Genomic DNA, 20471 nt, shown 5'->3' on the forward strand with positions numbered 1-20471 from the left:
TCATAGAATCAACCAGGTTGGAAAAGACCTTTAAGATGATCAAGTCCAACTGTTACTCCAGGGCTGCCAAGTTCACCACTAAACCATGTCACTGAGGGCCTCATCTACACACTTTTTGAACACTTCCAGGGACAGTGATTCCGCCTCTTCCCTGGGCAGCCTGTTCCAATGCCTGACCACCCTTTTGGTGAAGAAATGTTTCCTAATATCCAGTCTAAACCTCCCCTGGTGCAGCTTGAGGCCGTTACCTCCTGTCCTATCACTTGTTACTTGGGAATCAACCACCTCCTTGCAGGTAGTTGTAGAGAGTGATAAGGTCCCCCCAAGCCTTCTCTTCTCCAGACTAAACACCCACAGTTCCCTCAGCCGTTCCTCATCAGACTTGTGCTGCAGACCCTTCACCAGCTTTGTTGCCCTTCTCTGGACGCGCTCCAGCACCTCAGTATTTCTCTTTTAGTGAGGGGCCCAGAACTGAACACAGTATTCAAGGTCCTTAGATACTGAAGCTAAAGCAGGAACATTTCTCTGCCTTCCAACAATCCCACTTGTGATTTGGTTACTGGTCATGACCCCGCTGTTTATTGTATAAGCGAATCATAAGAATTACTGGAATTCTTATAAATCCCAAGTAAATAAAGGGGAAAAGAAAAGCCCACCTGTAATCAGACACCATGTAGCTGCATGTTAGTGGACTGTTCAGTGCCCTACTGGGATATGTTAGAGTAATGCTATAGCATTATACTTGATTTCAAGAGGCCGGTAGACGTTTTTAAATGAATAAATTCTATTTATATAATTACAGTAATGACTACAGTTCATACCTTATGCACAGCAAGTAAAAAAAACCACACTGGAATTTATGTAAATATTACTAATGCATACACTATGAAAAAGCAATTAATGTTAATTAAAAAACACCTTAATTTTAAAAGTTTAGCAGAAACAGTTACACTGAGCATTGCAATTTTTGAAAGCATAAGAGAAGTTGTTCACAAGGATCCAACAGAAACTGGTACGCAGCACCATAGAGCTGGGCTGCAGGCTGAATGTGCGCCAAAAGCTGGGCTGGAATCCCCTCTTGGCCGATGGCAGCAGCAGTCAGGCTGCTGCTTCCTATGAGCCTGGAATTTCACCCCAGTCTTTACATTCTTTGTCGGTTATAGTGGAGCAGCCAGAAGAAGAAAGATGGTTAGAGAGCAGCCAAGTAGACTCACAGTTCAAGAATCCCATCTTCAAGCAGCTGTAAGGTCTAGGGGAAGAGAAGGGGGTTTATAGCACAGTTAAAATGAGTCTCTCTAAAAATGGGGAAAGTGGCCGCTTCAGTAGTGGAGCTGATGACAGGATATTGAGCACCACCCACAGAAAGAAGCAAATCTAAGGTTCAGTCCTTGGTGAAGACACTGCCGTATTTGCCTTTGACTAGAAAGGAAGGCAGGCACAGCACGTGAACGTGTAAGTGCATGTATAGCATGGAAGGCATTCCAGGAGCTGAACAATTTCTCTGCATTCATGAAGACATTTCTAAGAAATAAATTAGCAAAGGTTTTTAGTACTCAGATTAACTCAATTTCAAATCCCACAGTACACATTCTCAGTAAAGGATGAAACACCAGCTGCTGGCTTGAAAGTGAATACTTATTTGCAAGAGATGAGTATAGAAAGACATATCATCTTTCACCAAGAGGCATTTGTTTTAAGGCAATATCCAAACTTACAATAAAGCTACCATAGAAACTGCTCCAATGATGCTCCAGTGGATGCTTTACGGCACTCACACGAGTCCCATGGCTGAGGGAAGGTAGGAACTAAATCAGCCTCTATCCTCTTCCTCCCTATCATGTGCCCTGCACTGCTGGAAATTTCTGATGTCTGTACGTTACTGGTTCTCATAAAGCATTCTAGCTTCTTCCTGTATCCCCCTCTGCAGCCATTTCTATTAGCCACACTAACCACTCCCAGTGGCAAGGAAAATGCTCAGGAATTGCCATCTTTCCTTACCACTAACCCAATTAAAGAGTTGTTCAATATGGTAGCAAGGGTTTATGCAATTAATGTGAATAAGAGACTTGTGAACATTTCCCAAGAAGGAAATTACTGTGGCCAGTCCCAGCTGTGCTTCTGCAGCACGCAGAACCCAACCTAGGGTTAGTTTTCATTCTTTGCTATCAAAGAGTCAGTTTACTTACTTGTATCTCCACTGAAGAGTATTTTAGGGACAGAGACAGTAACTTCTGAATACTTACTACATCTATTGAAGGAAGAGGTAAGTGGTTTGTTCTCAATATCCATCACTTCGTGGAACTCCATCATCCATTTTTATTAATAGTTGTGGCACCTGGGTATGTAGCTAAGAAATTAAGGAACATGAAGGATATTACCAGAATCGCATACAGCGAAAGGCAAGGAGCAGAACTGCATCATAACCCTACTTTTTCATGATTTAAAGGTGTGCTAAAAGGTACCGAGATTTTCAGGAAATCTATTATTTGGCTTACACAGTAAGCTATGCCTTGTGTACTGTGTTCTAGACAAAGTTGTATTTGAAAGTGGCACACAAGGTTAGGAGACTTTACACAATGCCGATGAGTAATCTGTGCTTTCATAAATACAGTAGTATACATCCTATATACACGCACTGGCTGCAAGCCTCTGGGAAGGCTGTTAGCCAGCCATCCACAGAAAGAAGGGAATGAAGATCGTGGGCAGCGTGGTGGAGGGTGCCAAGCCGAGGTAGAATATCGATGCTAATCCCACAAGCACTGAAGCAAGAACGCTCCTCTGGTCCCGAATAATCATCTTCACAGTCTCACAGAACTGGAAAAAGAAAGAAAAAGAAGAAAAAAGGAAAAGATAAGGGTTAAAGAGGAAAGCTTCAACCGGACAGCTGGAGATGCCCACTCCCTCCGTTAGATCGAGCAGTCGCTACCCTCGCTCTCCCGCGGGCCGGGCTTTGGCTCCAGCCGGAGCACTGAGTTGCATCCGAGCGTTTTAAGAGCACATTAATTGTCTTACGAATTCCGCCTCGCTTTCCTCGCCACCTGAAGCCAACAGAGCCCCGGCGACGCGCTGGTCGAGCAGCGCCGCCGCAGCGCCCGCCCGCTGCGGGGGAACGGCCCCGGGCAGCAGCCCCGGGGGTCCAACGCTCACTTAAGTTTGGGGGATCGAAGCGGAGCGCCCGGGGGGCCGCCGCCACCGGGAAGGGCTGGGCCGTGCCGCTCCCGGCCGCCCGTCTCCCGGCCGCTGCGCGCCGTCGCGGGTCGCGCCTCCGCGGGCGGAGGCCCGGGTTGTACCTTGTCGGTCTGGAAGCTGACGGGGGCTCCGTATCGGCAGTAGGTGACGAAGTGCTCGCAGTTGTTCCACAGCAGGCTGTAGGCCGTTGCGCCCACCAGCTTCTCCGCCCGGCGGGCCGCCTCCTCGCTGCCCAGCACCTGGTCCTGGAACAGCCGGTCCATGTGGTTGACCAGGATGCTGCCGCCGTAGGCGAAGTCCTCCACCGTGTCCACGCGGATGCTGGCTGTCTTGGTGATGACGCCCAGGATAAGCCGCTTGTTGGTCACGACCTGCTGGATCTGCCGGCGGTCGCCGGTGAAGGCGGGCAGGATGTCGGGCATCAGGTGGGCAACGCGGTTCTCGCCCAGGTAGATGCCGAAGTGGATGAAGAGGGTCCGGGGCACCTCCAGCAGGTCGCCCCGCTTGAAGCAGCTGGTGTCGTAGTAGCCGGGGGCCGGCGGCGGTTCCCCGCCGGAGCCCGCGGGCAGGGGCCGGACATGGACGAGGAGCAGCAGCTTCTCCAGCAGCAGCGAGGCCGCCTGCGGCACCGGGTTCTTCATGGTCAGCGAGGGGAGCGGGGGCAGCCGCCTAACAGCCCCCGCCGCCCGCACCCGCTTTTCTAGGCTACCGGCCGGGGCGGGGCAGGCGCCCGGGCCAGCCCACCGAGGAGCGCCCGCCCCGACGAGCCGCCGCGCTTCACCGGGTAGCCCACCCGGCGCCCCCCAGCCCGGTCCTGGCTCGGCCGTCGGGGTGGCGCGGTGCCGTAGCCCGGATCCTGGGGCTGGCCGCCGCCCGCAGCAACCCCCGTCGCTGCCCAGGTAGAGAGGGGCAAGACAAAGTGCGCTCAGCGACCTTCACCCGCCCGGGGAGCGCAGAGGCGGGCTCCCGGGGCCGCGGCCGTCTCGTTCACCTTTCCCTGCTGACGACACCCAAGGGGCTCCGGGCAGCCGCCCGCTGAGGCCCGCGGGGCGAAGGGAAGGAAGGGAGGCGGGGGGCTGCCGCAGTGCTCGGCGGCGGGAGAGGAGCGCAGCGGTGGCCTCGGAGCGCGCTTTTCTTGCTCGGAAGAAAACAGGTTCCTAGGGAGTGAGGGAATCCACATTTAAGAATTAACTCGCCCGGCTGAGAAAGAGTGGGAACAGGCGAACAGGCATTCCCGCGCGTTTTGTTTCATGCTGATCCATTATGTAAATGGCTAAATCCTGGCAACGGAGCCCACAAAAGAGCGGCCCTGTCAGGCCAACAAAGCCGTCCCATCCCAGGCTGGTGAGGTTCGAATTCCCGCCCCCTCGGGGACCGCGGGATGATGGATGGGACAGACATTCATCTTACCTGGAAGATGACAGGGCCCGGCGAGGGGCAGGGCAGGAGGGAGGGGGCCGCATCCCCGCTGCCCGCGGCTGTTGTTCGCGCCGGAGACAGCCCCGCTCGGCGGCAGGGGAAGCGCTCGGCCCCGTCAGAAACGCGGAGTGAGCGGGACAGGCGGGTGGGAGGGCTGCTGGAGAAGTGGTTTGCTGCAGCACCTTCCGCCAAAGCGACGGCCCAGAGCTGCCAGCTCGCCGGCAGGCAAGCAAGGCAAGACGCGCGGTGCCAAGTATAGAAACGGGCAGCGAGGATTGCTGGTGTGGAACAGCCTGTGCCTCTCCCCTGGCAAACCCTATTGGAACACTAACTCAATTTTCCTCTCCTCAGTGACTTTAAACGCAAGAGTCCGTAGATCAAGAATGAGATGTCTAGGCTGCAGTCGAGCTGTAGAACCCCTTTGGTCATACTAGCAAAAGAAGAGAAAAAATTCTCCATCTCTTTCCTTTCGATCAGGGAACAGCTCTGGTGTGAGCAGAAAGGCAAAGTGGATGTGAAGGATCCAGCAGCTGAGAGCTTCCTACCACCATGGATACTGAAACCAAGGTTTCAGGCTGGATCTTATGCACAGGGAAGATGAGGCTTATTAATGATCCAAAGCAAGTTTTCCACTCCTCTGCGAAGAAAGTATTTCAGGGGAGAAGGTTACCTCACTGCTTGCCAACAAAACCCCATGGCTGGTGTTACCCTCCTGTTTCCTCCTGCTTGGAGCAGAAAGCAGCTTCCCAGGGAACTGAAGGCTATCCTTACCTTGCTTCGTCTGCAATGAGAGAGACCTGCCATAACCTCATTTGGTCGTTGATTACAGCCCAGCACCCCTCACGAGAGCGATCAGGCACTCAGGATTTTCTTTGGAGAGTCTCAGCCAAATTTTTATGCAACAGAGGCTTACCTCAATCAAACCCCCTACTTCAAATTGTGTCACTTACAAAAGAGAAAACACTGCATAGATGTGGCTTGTGATGCTGGTAGGAGCTCTGACCATTAGCCACCAGCCCCACATAATTGTATAATTGAAAGAGCTTCTTTCAGAATCCAGATGTTTAAATGTATTTGGAAGGTTTGAAGCTTTTGCTACTAGTAAATAAAAATGGGGGGGGGGGGGGGGAGGGGCTTTTGTAATTTTAAACTAGTGCATATTTTTTAAGGGACAGGGGAAAAAGAAAAGATTAACCCCCCTCATCATGATAAAAGGTCTAGAAAGGTTCCTGTCTCCCTCCTGCGAGGATAAGGACTGGTTCTGCCCTGGGCTGCCATCTCCAGACACCCACCTCCCCAGGCTGTCAAGGGAGCGCCTGGATGGTCGTTGTTGAAATAGGTGTTAAGAGATGCTTCAGTCCTACAGTTCAGATTTCTCTCCCCTGCCCAAAGGAAGGTAGAGGAATTCAGCTGAACTCACTGGCAGACACAGACAGTTCCCAACGGGATCTTTTACTTCGAGGCACCCTTTGTTTGCCTTCTTAATGCCAGCTAGCTTTAATTCCAAACACACTAGGGTCCATTTCAAGTAAATCCAGAAAGGAAACCAGGATGAAACCAAAGAAGAGGAATTGCCACGAGGAGGAGACTCAAATTCTTCCTACATGGGAAGGTTTCAAAGAACTAAGATGAGAGCTGTGACAGTTCTGCAGTGTAACTTCCTCATACCTGGGGCACTAAGGAGCATCTTCTCCCTCCCCCAAAGACTACTCCCTCACTCTCAGGCTTCGACAGAACAAGCATAAGAGGCATTACACAGCAGACAGGTCTCTGGAACTGCCTCACTCCTCCAGCCAATGCACATCCCCAGTGACATCCACTCAAGTACTGCCTCACCACTACTTCGCAATGGTTGTGAGCACTGCTGTCTGCAGAGCACTTCATACAACATCAAGTCATTTCTGAATGAAGCCATTCAGACTCCTGAAAGTGAGCCTGCAACCCAACACTTTCTGCTTTCAAACCTTAAGGGCTGCAGTCCTATTACTTGCAAACTGCCATGATGCAAAATGAAACTGAAAAGGTATGCTTACAGTTATTTTTCCCCTGCTCTGGTCCCCCATATTTTAGTGAGAAAATGGCTTCATTGGTGCTAGCTAAACTCAAAATACACTTTTGCCTCAAACACCGGCACATCCTTTATCTTGGGTCATTTCTGTATAGTAGGTTTTGTACCTTTAATAAACAAATTGCAGTGGGAAAACCACTCTGAAATATTAAAGAGCAAACATTGGCAAAGTATTTGCTTGGACTGTTAGCTGCTATAGAATACTTTAGTGATAAAATCCATGATTTATTTTGGAGAGTTAGGTGAGATGCAGTAAGAAAGCTGTGAGAGGTAAGATAATGCAGCCTTTGTTTTGTAGAGTGGATGAGCCACAGCACAAAAACATCTCAGGTAAGAGGTATGAGCCAGTTTCCATTGCACTGAAACTCATATAGAACCTTATTTTATACACTAGGCACTACTATCTCCATCCTGCCCTCAGAGCGAACACAGCAGAGAAAAAGCACGAAAGAGGCAATTGAAAGGGTAAGTTCTTGCCTGCATGAGGAACAGCCGTGGTTTAACAAAGCAGGCAAAATGCATGTAAGTGACTGAGGTCAAACCAATGCTGACTGCATACACACTCACCTTCGAGCACAATTTACGTTTTACCAAACCTCTCTCAATTCCTCAGCCTCTACTGTAGATTAAGAAACAAATGCAGCTTTAACAAGCTTTCAGGTCAGCTGGGACTGCTGGAACAAGTATAGGTTCATGAATTCAAAACATGTTAAGGAGGTCAAGGAGAGTAAAATCCTTGGATAGGGATTTTTGGAGGCTGTAATTTGCAAGAAAAGTATCTGAAAAGCAATGGCACCTGGTTTAAGCTGGTGCACTGAAAGAAAGCATGTTTCTGAAGGATGGTTTCACAGCATGCAAAAGGGCAATTCCAGAGATAAAATAACTCCTTTGTATTCCCACTTCCAACCCATTGGAACACTGTACCATTCTTTTCAGCTAATTGCCACTTCCATTGTAGAGCTGTAAATGACCAGCTCTCCAGAAAATAGTATCACTTACTTTTTCAGGTTTTGTATTTAACAAAGACCAGGGACAGAACAGAGAAAAACTGAAGGGAGAAGGGAACTAGCAAGACAATGCATTAAACTGCAGGCAAATGAAACAACCCCGAAACAAAGAGCGTTTGAACTAAGTATCACTCTCTTCCAGTGGAAGAAACAACACAAGTGACTGCAACAAATTTGTTCTTTACACGTGTTCACTTTTATTCAGGAATTATTGCATACACATTTACAGAGTCACTTAAGCAGCATATTGAGTGAACTGCAAGTACTTACTGTAGCCCTTTTTATTCTTGTAGGATATCCTTGCTACTGAAGTCTACCACTTTTTCATTTCCTCTCAATACCTTTGTCTGTTTTACTAAACTAATAGGCTTCCACATTATTAACAAGAGTTTTCTAACCAACAAGGACTGTAAACATAAAACCAGCATGCTGTTTTCCCCTTGAAGTTATTAAGCTGGATATTTTTCTGCAATGAAGAAATGACTCATTTTTACAACTAGACAGAATCATGCTGTATACACATATTGTACTTACGACTCGCTAAGAGAACAGTATGTTTAGTTGGATAAAGCATTAACTTATGATATCTTCAATGCAAATGAACAAAACCACAGAAAAGGTGGGAACAATTCATTGTATAGTCCTCATTAGCAAGCAGGAGGCTAGGAAATTAATATTAGTGGTAGCACAGCTACAGATATAGGAACAGGTATTTTGGTGACAATTTTAAATACTTATTTTCATAATTTTATCTCATTTGTCAGTACTAACAATTAATAGTCTCCTCAAAATAAAGGAAAATACTGACTTCTGAATATAAAATGCCTGAACATATGGAGTAATATTTCTATGGCTTCTGCAGAGGAAATACAGACAGTTGTTGGGCCAGAACTTCCACCCTCATACTGTCCCAGGAGGTATGATATGAACTTTTAAGTCTCTGCTTACAGGTGAAGAAGTTTAGGAGTACCCCAATTTGAACATGCTAGTCATATTGTGCAGGAAGGGAAATGGGGAGGTGATAACTGGGAGTCAGAAGAGAGACAGAGCACGCTGCATTCAGCATGGTACTCCTTCACAGCAGGAGACAGACCTTTCTGTGGGAAGTCTGTGGACCTTTCTGTGGGAAAGGCAATGCAAACGACAGTCAAATGAACTTAATCCAGGCAGGACTCTGCTTCACAAAATGAGGACTTAACAGCCCTGAAACAAAACTAGGTATCCCCCTTGCTACCCAACCCCTCTTCCTCCGTGCGAGGATGGCACCATCACAAGAGAGCACGAGCAGGCAGACTATCCTTTCCTCATCTTCAAGTTTAGTCCCATACCAAGATCTGCGATTTCTTACTAGTCAGTGCTTTCAATAGACAGATTAATTAGTAAGAGATGTTGGAAAATATAATGAAGTCTGTCATTAGCTGGACAAAGTGCTGGAAGTTTGGTGGAACACCACCAAAGGTCAGCATTTATGACCAGTCACTACCTAACAGCAGCAATTTTAAGTTTCTTTTATTGCCCCACAAGGAAAGCTGCTCCCCAGTACCAGACCATGCTGACTTCGCAGCAATGCACAGCAGGTTACCCAGCCTCACTCTACGCACAGGACATCTGACAGGACTGCAACTAGATCGGTCCATTTAATTTTCAGATAAAGATTGACAGAAGTAAAAGAGAAATGGACTCAACAGGAGGTAATTTCCATCTCAGAACAAAGCTTGTCTTATAATTAAATGTTATGTTGCAATTTGATTAATTCTGTTTTACAAGAAATAAATTAATTCTTCATCCAATGTATTATCTGGACAGGAAATGTTATCAGTCACAGACAAAGCTATTAGTCTCGTATTACTCAAAACATTTGCTGATCTGTGCCATATAGCTAAGCCTCTGAGAGATAACTGTCACTAATTTCTACTCTTTAAGAAAAAAAAAAAAAAATAATCTCAAGAAGCCAGTTCTTGTTTATAACATGTTTTGATACCACTCAGTGTTAAAAGCATATGTATTAAACACCTGTTACTCTATCAGTGATTTTAAATCAGGAACATTTTTAATCTGGAAATCCAACAGCATCTGTCCAAGTGCTTTGCCCTGTAAGAAAAAGAACAAAACCAACATTTCATTTTATTATCGTAAATATACCACCTCTGTAAATTAAGTTCTTAAAAATGGTTTAATAAGGTATTTTTCCTATAGTCAGGGTGAGAATGAGAATTCATTATGTTTTTTAAGTTTTATGAATACTTATCTCTACATATGCTTTTAAATAATTTTGGGGTGAGTTTTTTCAAGCCTTGGATTGTAGGTTATCCAAACTCCTATTTATCTTTTCCATTTATTTGGCCTTCTCACTTGTGAGTAGTATAGTGAAATAAGAAGAACTATACAGTTGAATTTTCATGCATATAAACTTGAACAGACTGAACAGTTTCTTCAACTTACTTGGTACCTAGTACTAGAATCAGTTTATTTGGGGTTCAGTTCTTCTGATTCATACATAGCATCATCTTATTTTGTGAACAGTCATCTTGATTATGCTGAGTTTATTTGTACACATAAGCATTTCTCAGCCTATGGTGGCAGAACCATGCTTTGCTGTAGCCACAGGATTGCCACATTAAGGGATCTCATCTTCAGGTTTAGATGTTTTCAGGTTTCAAATATTTAATACTGAAATCATACACTGAAAAAAGAGAGTTTCAGATTCACACAGTATCATCAACACGAGAGATCTATCCATCTATTTTTATCTTTCAGATTTATATTAATTATCACTGTTTTAACTATAGGAGTCATAGGCTAAGCTTGAGGAGCTCTTGTACAGTTAATGGTTCCTGTATGTACTTGGAAACATTTAATCAGAATTGTCTAGTAATTCTGCATTCTCCAGAACCTGGCAGCCTTTTCTGAGAAACTAATTTTGCTGGTGCATCTAAGAACACAAGCAGCACACCATAAAGACCTTAACTGATTCAAAGACTCTCTGAACAGTTCCTTGTACGCATATTTTTCACCAAATATTCTAAATAACTTTCTACTTCCCTGATTCTTTTAAGGTTTAAAAACAGCATAAGTAGATGATGTCTATAAACAGGAAATTAAAAGGAACTAAAGAGTCAAAGCTAAAAGCTTAGCAGTTCCAGCCCAAAAGTTGGTTATAAAGAGACTGTGTAATACATAGATATAAAAGATAACTACACTAAAATCAATGCTTTGATACATGCCTGTGGGTCACTTCTTAGAGATGCTATGCCACCACCACCAAGGGAATTCTTCATAACAAAATTTAATCCATGGATTCCTGGCAACTCGTATCTGCAAAATAAAATCCACACATCATTTCTCAGGAGATTTTGTAAGAAACTCTTGCACAGATCATCAAGCAAAAGACAGCATGCAACAATTTCATGCTACTGATGACACCCCACTTTTGGGTCAAGCCTTCCCTGCCTTCTTGCTCCTTCCCCTTACTCCAAATCAACAGTCCTTAATAGTTTTACAGTAGTACTACAGTTTTACAGTAGTACTATAAAGTAATCATTCTAGTCTTATTCAAGTTCAGAACTCATTTGTTTCTCATGAGGTCGCTTTCTACCTTTCCTCCCGCTCCCCCCAAAGAGCTGAAGCCCACATAGAAAGCTCCGTAGACAAGAGGTTCAAGATCTAATATGAACTCTGAGAACATAGTAGCCAGAGGGAAGTATTTTTAATATTTTCTAGTTCTGTTACTGGCAAGTACAATTACTTAATTCCTGGAACTCACTTTTGCTAACAAAGGCAGCCAGCCCTTTGGTAATGCGTCCTCTTTATTACTGAGAAATAACTATGAGTCACTAGATAGAACTCTTTTAACTACAGATGATAGCAAAGTACAGCTACACTTCAATGCTCTCTTGGAGCCACGTACTTTGTTCAGATAAAAATTTATTTCAGTGTTACAGACCTATTTTTCTGTTCCATTGCCACTGTAAGCATTTTTCCATCCTTGCTTTTGACTGGTGCATTTCCAATTTGGAAACTTTTGTAGAGGTTTGGAAAATGGCTCTGTGGTTTCCTAAAAAAGTGGTTTCAAATTCTATTAATAGATCTACAGCATGTTTCCATTTGCACAGATTTCCAGTGTTTTGTCATCTTCCTTGTGTTCTTGTTTTTCTTTGGTTTTGGTTTCCTCCAATATTTTCTTTGTCTAAGGACTTGATACCTTTCCTTTTTTTCCATAGGAAAGGATTTAATCAAAGGATTTAATCAGCAAGACATGAAGAACAATTGAGAAAGATGATATCCTATTCTTGCTCTGTCTCAGATGTGTGACTGCTGCAATGTGAATGTAACTTCCTCCAACACCACTTAATTTTTCTTTAGTCACCTATCTGATCTTCATCTATTTAGGACAGATTCTTCAAATCTACCCTCTGAAATAGCTGGAATTTCTTGCAGTGCTCTTGTATTGATGATTCTGTTACTCTGAGGATAATCTTTTCCAGCTCCTTTTTAGCACTGTAAAAATTATGGCGGTTCCTGCTATTCACAGCTGTGTATGCCCTTGTATCTTGGGCACATGACCCAACTTCTCATGTAAGGAGATGATTCTGCCAAACACTTTAGTTCTCATTATGCTCTTGCAAGCAGTAGTTGTGGAGCGTCTGCACCTGTCTGCAAGGCAAGAAGTTTTCTCTGTTCCTTGTACTCTTTCACTATGTCCTGGTGTTGGCTGGGATGGAGTTAATTTTCTTCCTAGTAGCTGGTGCAGTGCTGTGTTTTGGCTTTAGTCTGAGAACACCACTGATAACACACTGATGTTTTAGTTGCTAAGTATTGCTTACTCCGATCAAGGACTTTTCAGTCTCATGCTCTGCCAGTGAGGAGGGGCACGGGAAGCCAGGAGGAAGCAGAGACAGGACACCTGACCCAAACTAGCCAAAGGGTTATTCCATACCACAGCATGTCATGCCCAGTATAGAAACTGGGGGAAGTTACCCAGAAGGGACCAATCACTGCCTGGATCAGGCTTGGTATCAGTCAGCGGGTGGTGAGCAACTGTGCATCACTTATCACGACAGTCCTTTCTGGTGCCCAATGTGGGGAACGAAGGGTTGAGATAACGACAGATCTGACCAGAGTGTGTCTAAACAAATTCATTATAAACATTCGCTGTATTGGTTTAATAGTCACTGGTCACAACTTGATTTACTTGCTCCCAAGAGCTGTTGCACTTGGTCTCAGAGCTGCGTTACGTAATGCCTTACTCGCAGTATGCATTCCCTGCAGTGATGTTTATTATCCTTGGGGCCTGGCCTAAGATTATCACTTCGCTGTACTTTGTAACACTGGGTTTATGATATGATAGAATTGCTGGTCATGAAACTAATCCGATATGTGTAGTCAGCATTGTTGTCATCTCTGTACTTCGGGAGTCATCTATTGGGAACTACTAATAACTACACCTTTTGCCTTTTCTCCTCGGAGATACAGCCTATGGGGGAGACATTTTCCTACATCTTCCTTCCTTCTGACATCTTTGTTCTCCTCCAGGCTGACTGCAGTAGTGTTTGAGAATTTTAAAGGTTTTGAAAACCAATACTCCAACCCTGGTGACAAGCACTGCAGCCACTCCAACCCCCAACATTACCACGCTCTACTTTAGTATTGTTAGTTGTTATTAAGAAGAAAACTGTTGTTTGCATTGTTGACCTTCCTTCAAAACATTATCATGCTTAAAGGCAAATCTAGTAGGAAGGCAGGAAAGTTTGATTAATCTAACAGTGCTCTACTAGGAATACAGGAATACAAGGAATAAAGCAATTTCCATAATAAGTCATCTACATAATTTGCTAAATTTAATAGCATAACCAACTACATAGCAGGATCAGAGGACCCCACAAAATTTTCAAGCAAAAAACCCAATACAAATTACCAATAATCACATATCATGAAAGCTAGAGACCTACACCAAAATACTGTACTGTAAATTTTACTCTGAAAAGCTAGCAAAGACTTCCAAGCAGCAAGTGATTTCACAATTGGCAGATCTCTCCACAAGAACTAGACTTATGGAATACATATTACAGAAGTTAATACCTCGGCTCTCAAAAGAAGTTTCATGAAAATCAATCATTTAAACAAATCAGGAGAGAAAGTGAAGAGTGTACAAAAGCGGAAGCAAATGAAAAAGAGTGGAAAATTTCATTTCACTTTCTGCAGTAATTCTGGCAGAGGGAATATATAACGCAAGCAACAGATCTTAATTTGGAACATGTCAGAATGGCACATTCACTTCAAGTACTCGGAGGAGATATTTACAGTAAGATACTCTAGCTAAAAACTGGGATTACAAAATAATATACAAAGGTCAGCATTTTCAATATTTTAAGTCCTGGTTGAAGAATCTGAGCATTCAAAATATTTCTGCACAATAAATACACTCCCACAATAAAAAAACCCAAAACCACCACTATAACCATCATAACAGTCTTAAGCAGCAACAATACATTAACCAAAATGTTGACATGCATTTATTCAGCATAATTTAACAATTTAATTAACTGAGATCTAAAGGAAGAAAATACCATCTAGTTGTACAATTAAATCAAAAGTTTTAAAAGCTCCTTTTAAAAAGCACAGAAAACAAATAAATCCTTCAAAGAATACCAAGTCTGTGACAGGAACCAGTAAAACAAGGAAAATTCACTGTTCTAGCTGAACTTTTACACTTATGCACAATGGGGTGCCTACTTAACTACTTCCTTTAAAGTCCTGTCCGTACATATTCAAAGAAGTCAGGTTTCCCTGTAAACTTCCTGTTAAAATGCATAGAAATAGTAATGTCATTTAAGCCAAGGAAAAGATAGAATTCCTCCCATCAGAGGAAAGCAGGAACTGAGTCCGTAGGCTTAAAGAGGTGTTTCCATATGAGATATACTGTAGAAAAGTATTTTTTTCCCCAATAATAAATATACTTACAAAAAAAAAGCAATCTAGAAGCATCAGTATCCACATTTCTTGTTCTTTAGCTCTTAGTAAAAGTACCCCATAAGAAGAAATTATCTGTCATTTTTATTTCTGAGCACTGGGATGCTCAAAACATAAAGAAGATGACCATATTTCAGAAGATGAAACCAGCAAATTCTCAGAGGGTAATTTTACTATCCTTCTTAAATGACTTTTCACTAAATGAAAAGTTTCTTATTCCATATCTTAAGATTATCAGATCTGTTACAAATGTACTCTACACAGGGTAAGAAGCAATCACATGGGTTTGGGATTTTAGGATATGGGGGTGAGTGGGTTGAAAGACCATATTTTGTTACTATGTTACCTGAAAATCTGGAAGTTTAGGAGCTTTCAGTGTTCTCTATCAAAATAATCTCACCTTTTCTCTGTTTAGTACACCTATTTAACAGCTTTAATGAGAAACAGTGAAAGGCAACTGATTCTGTAGTGACGCAGAGCCATGGCTGGTATGGTTTTAGTAGCAAAACTAATATATATTTCTTAACCACTCATAATTTAAATAAAAGAAATGAAGGAAAATGAAAGAGTAAGATAACTCTTTTTATGACAGTTAAAACTAAAATATAAAAAAGTAATTTAAAAAGAAACTATACAATCTGAAGCACATGAGCATAATCCTTATAATCCTGACTATTTCCACAAAAGGATTTACTCTTTTTCCCTAGTAGTTTTTCAATTCACTCACAGAGCTCCATTATCACATCATTAAAGGAAGCCAAACCCAGGAACAGATAATCTAATTAATCAAAATAAATTGGCTTCATCCAGACACAGCAAGTTTAAACTTTTATTTATGAACATAAACAGCATTAAGGAACAACAATGAATCAATTTCTAGAAGTATCATTAAGAGGCTTGACATTTTTGATCTCTTCCCTTCTCTGCTCTGTTTCAGAGGAAATTCAATTACATTTCTCAGTATCACAATTTATTAGATACATAGATTTGTTAGCACTTACGAAACAGTGGGTGAAATCTGCACTGAGCCGCTTATGAAGACAAAGAACAGCACTTACAACTCAAAGATCAGGGGTTAAAACAACTCCAAGCTCTCTCTGCGCTCTGTGGTGCACCCTTCTGACTCAAGCTCTTTGAATGAGCAAAAGGACACTTAACAGTTTATCCATTACCCATGGAAATATATAATGATTTTGGCAGACTCTCCATATTTGCAGAATAATTGACTTTGTTATCAAAACATATTTTAGAAGACTAAATTGTTTGTTGCAATAGTAAGCTTTTGTTTGTTTTTGAAGAGAGGAAAAGATTTAAAATCTGTTGACTCTTTTATTGGACATCCTTAGGAGAATGAGCCCTATTATCCTACAACATCCTACAATAACAGCGTATGTCTCATTCGCTCAGTAAGGACCCTGAGCATCAGCTGAAGATACCAGGAAACCAAAAATGTTACATATGCTGTCTGCTGGCAGACAATATTCTTTTGCAGATGAATACCACGTACAAGTGTCCTGTTTAGAATGTATTTTCTTTCATATTTTAAAGAAGGAAATTAACTGTGCGTTTGGGTTTTTTTCCCTTTAAATTCTGGCTTGGTATATATGGCAAAAAAAATGGGTAAGAGTCGGGTAGTGAAAGGAATACTTTCTCTCAAGCAAGTGAACTTCACAGGATGAGGCATGTGTCTGATGGCTGTGGTAGCGCTTTGGGGATTTCAAACTGCCGGTTCTGTAGTGGCTCTGTGGCTTGGGAAGCTTCAGTTACTAAAGCTCCTGCAGTCTCCAAGTGGTTAAGGAACAATGGAAAGTTACATTTCTCAGAGGACATTAGAAGTTATTTCTATCTGGTAGGGACATTCTGTACTGGAACAGAACAAAGAAATAGCCCGAACAATAGTATGTTAATTCTGGGAATTTAAATACCTTCACTAAGGTATTTAAATTCCAGGAAATGCCCAAGCTCATGTTCTTTTTTTAATGACTATTGCTTACATTATTATTTGAAAAGGCAAAGAAAAATACATAAAAAATACTGAAGAGGTACACACAGGTTTGCACTATTTATGTAAACAAGCTACTCACCTTGTTACTAGTTCTTCTTCAGGTTTTTCTTGCTCTAAAAGGTGTTGGAAGTAGTTCTCCAGGGCTTGAGCAGTTAAAGTCTTCTTTAGGTATGGATAGTAGAGGGGATGCCGTGCTATCACACCTGTTAGGTATAACTGGTGTTAGAATAGGAGTTGTTAAAACCAATTTGTATTTATGCTTTCAAAACTGATCTGTGATCCTCCTTTTAACTGAAATTGTACATATGGATCCTCTTTAATGAGCTCCTGAATAAAAGCAATAGTATGACAGCTTTCCCTCTATCAGTAGAGAGGTAGTGTGGAGCATGACATGAAAGAACGCTCCCACACTAAGTGACTGTTGGACTTTTTCTGTCTGCAGTCCCTGCCGCTGCAAAGACACCTGAAGAACAACAATGACATCACAACAAACAAGCCGCAGGCAGTTCTCTTCCACTAAATGGTTTGCAAGACTTAGAAAAGTAATTGCAATTTACCGTAACAAGGCACCATCAGTGACTGAAGGTTTGGTCCTTGCCCCCTCCTAAGCATGAGATCCTGATGTAAGTGTGAGAAGCTGCAGTTACTTTTTTATTGCTGTAAATATGCTTTCATAAACTTGAGGTTAACTTTATGCTGAAGCTGAGGCTCCACAGCAGGATTAGGAAAGCAGATTGGTGTCACAAGAGTCTTTTTATCTGTAGACTTTGAAGCCAAATTAATCTTCAAGGTCAAGTTTGTTGTTGTTGTTATTGTTGTTCCTTAATAAAGCAGTAGTGTCTTTATATCTGAGGAAGTCTATTAGCTATGCATCATTCATGATTTGGCAATACTACATTGCAACAGTGGTCAACCATGAGTAAAGAAAAATAAAGGAAATAATAAGTGATAATTATTATTATTAATCATAATAAACAAAATCATAATAAATAATAATTCCTTCATTCAACCCAAAAACCAGTTTCACAAACAAGGAAAAGAAAACTATATCCCTAAATATAAATGAAAGTTTTAGCGTGACAGCAAATCAAACCCCAAACGCACCTTTAATTCATACTGAGCTTTGAACACCACACGCTCTCATCTTCCAACAAGTAAGAGAGCCAATTGTTGCATGCAGAAGTAAGGAATAGAAGGAATTATTAAACAAAGCAAGAAGCAGCACATCAAGGTAGAGAGACTGCACACTTAAATAAACCATTTGGATTAACAATATAATAAAAACATTCTCTTACATACAAGAACAACTTTGGTATTTCCTAACACTGTTGGTATTTTAGCCATATATATGTCACAAAATTCATATATGGAAATATTATACATGATCAGACAACCAAGAGACTACATTACACAACATATCCATGAAGGAGTATCAACTGACATGTAAAGGAAACCTTATAAAGGCATTTCTTAACTTCATTTCTTAACTTTGCAGCCCTAAACAGAGATTTGTCTTTGCATGTATTTTTTTTTTCCCCATGACATTCAAGTATTTTTTCTTAGTACCTCAGATTTCAACAGCTGCTGAACATAAAACTACCGGTATTTCATTACTAAAATCCTTGTTTCATACAGATTATTTTTTGTTTCAGCACAGAGAAAATTAAAAACACCCCACAAAAATCAAGTGATATGAGAGATTTACAAAAGAATAAAAACAAGAACAACACTTGATACTAAAACTTATGTGAAAATCTTACATCACTTCAGAAAGCAAGAAAAAGAAAAATACCTATGTTTGCAGAGTTGCCTTTGTCTCCACTTCTTGTATAGGCAAGATCTTCTAAGCGGTAAGTATGCGGACCGCTTGGCAGATCTATACAACATAAAAATGAATACATTTCATGATAGGTTCAAATAATAGTACCTTTTGAAGTAGTAACTGTCATTTTAAGTGTATACTTTCTGCACTGTTTGTAGTATTCTTGAAGACATTTCTCTAAAGCTTTCTTCCCACAGGAACATCTAGAGAACAAGAGGTGAGGCTGGAGGCTAAAACAAAATTGATCCCTCTTGCTCCATCTCCCAAATCCCTATTATCTTTTTATAGCCAAATGCTGTGGCAGGTATCCTCTCTTCCACCACCCTTGCATATGAAAATTCATCTTGGCCTTTGCAATGTGGTATCTCTGAAGGATGCATAGCAGCTACCTGTCATTTCTTAACTAGCTGACAACTTTTGTCCCCTTAAATCTCTCTGCTTCCAGTGCAGGTGAAAAATACATGTGGTTGCTACCATCCTGATAATTGTGTAAGGTCTGTTTATTCTGACAATATCTGTAGAGAACAGTCACAATTTAAAATTCCATTTCAAGACAACACGTCTCTCACTTTCATAGCTACTGTTACAAGTTACTTATTCAGCTGCATAGAAGAAATTCAAGATTACTTTTTCAAATTACTAATTTTGTAAATATCTTTGTATTTTCTAAGAAAAGGTCATAAATGTGCTATAGGAAGCCAACCTTATTTTTTAACTTGTTGATGTGTGAGAATTGGAATTTCAAGCCTTTAGGAACATAAAGACTGTTGTGTTTCATTGAACAGAATTCATATTAGGTATTTTTACCAATTTACATCAATACATCAGAAAAAGTAAACCCATTCCTGCCCAAATCCAGAACAGTTTATATGTGAGGTTTGATGGTTAAGTTACACAGCACAGACCTCTTGAAATCACTGATTACTAAGATTAGTAGGCTGTCACCATTTAACTTCTGTTCCTCAAAGCGAGAAATGAAGTGCTCACTTTGCCACCGAGTTTCAGTTATTTGCTGATAGGACTTATCTGCACTCCTGACTCGTAATAGGCTCCTTACCCCTCAGTTGCCCTCCTCTCTGACCCCTTCCTGTCGTTTTCTGATCCTTCTGCACACAAGTGGCAGCTCTCCCCTCTCTCTGCTCTCAGACACCAGTAGGGGGAACATTCAGAGCAGAGAAGCAACAGCCTTCCTGCTCTGTCACAATTTCAACCAGAAAAGTGGCATGAAACTTACTAGAAAATATTAAAGATTGAATTTATTTAATTGGGGAATATTATTTTTGATTAACCATCTCCATTGAGAGAGGATCTGAAAAAGTCCAGCTAAGCTCATTGTTAATTTTGGACAGGACTACCACACTTCATACACCAAGAAATCACACTATTTTTAATAATTTCATTCAATATACAGTTAAAGAAAAAATGCAGTGCTTCTTCAAAGGCTGAAGTATGACAATGTTTAAATTATATAAGCTGTAGAAGTCTTTTCTCCATCAGACATTTTACACAGACAGTCTTTGACAGTCTCTCTTTAAACAAAACCAGTTCAAGACAGTGTTCTGGTGTTCTCATTATTACCCTAATTGATTTATCTTTCATGATCTGTTTATCAGGAAATTGTTTTCATTTAATAAACATCTTAAACAAATCTACAAAAAGAATTCCCTTCAAAGCTAGGGCAAATGGTAAATTCAAATTCCACCCTTCCAGAACCACATCTAGCAGCATTTTTGAAATCCATTTTCACATATTTCTCTTATCTATTCAAAGACAACTAACAGTCCCTCACACTTGAGATAACCATGAAACTACTTCCCTCCTTAATAAATGCTGACAGAAAATGTTTTAGCAGAAGTTACTCCTTTTACAGTGTAGCCCATTTGTCTACTTCTCATCCATGCTGTCTGTGGCGTTAAGGCACAGAAATAGGTAAGTATTTAGTCACATACAGAAAACATTTATTTACAACTAAGGGCAAAAGTTTAGAGATCC

At 41.7% G+C, this 20471-nt stretch overlaps 2 protein-coding genes across 5 annotated transcripts in view; both read right to left on the reverse strand.

Moving 5' to 3' along the window:
* Nucleotides 1–766: 766 nt before the first annotated feature.
* On the reverse strand, nucleotides 767–3861 carry LRAT (lecithin retinol acyltransferase). The gene is made up of 2 exons (XM_030491272.1): nucleotides 3291–3861; nucleotides 767–2814 (listed from the first exon to the last, which is right to left on the reverse strand). The coding sequence occupies exons 1-2, from the start codon at nucleotides 3828–3830 to the stop codon at nucleotides 2662–2664; spliced, it is 693 nt and encodes a 230-aa protein (XP_030347132.1). The 5' UTR covers nucleotides 3831–3861; the 3' UTR covers nucleotides 767–2661.
* A 3995-nt stretch (nucleotides 3862–7856) lies between these two features.
* The window catches only part of LOC115610186, a 59596-nt gene continuing 46981 nt past the window's right edge, over nucleotides 7857–20471 (reverse strand). For 3 of the 4 annotated variants that reach the window (XM_030491275.1, XM_030491274.1, XM_030491273.1), the window contains 4 exons: nucleotides 18450–18533; nucleotides 16737–16860; nucleotides 10908–10998; nucleotides 7857–9774 (listed from right to left, as the gene is read on the reverse strand). In XM_030491275.1, coding sequence (XP_030347135.1) covers nucleotides 9700–9774; nucleotides 10908–10998; nucleotides 16737–16860; nucleotides 18450–18533 — 374 coding nt within the window. In that variant the 3' untranslated portion in view covers nucleotides 7857–9699. Of the gene's footprint in view, nucleotides 9775–10907; nucleotides 10999–16736; nucleotides 16861–17761; nucleotides 17802–18449; nucleotides 18534–20471 lie in introns of those variants that run through there. The other variant, XM_032920040.1, reaches the window with a different exon arrangement.

Source organism: Strigops habroptila, chromosome 7, assembly GCF_004027225.2.
Source record: "Strigops habroptila isolate Jane chromosome 7, bStrHab1.2.pri, whole genome shotgun sequence".
In the NCBI taxonomy this organism is placed as follows: domain Eukaryota; kingdom Metazoa; phylum Chordata; class Aves; order Psittaciformes; family Psittacidae; genus Strigops; species Strigops habroptila.

Bases quoted from the DNA above. Each gene is read 5' to 3' on its own strand.
- LRAT (XM_030491272.1), bottom strand. From the start codon at position 3,830: ATGAAGAACCCGGTGCCGCAGGCGGCCTCGCTGCTGCTGGAGAAGCTG. The intron at 2,815-3,290 runs GTACAACCCGGG...TTCTTTTTCCAG, and splicing joins TCAGCTTCCAGACCGACAAG to TTCTGTGAGACTGTGAAGAT.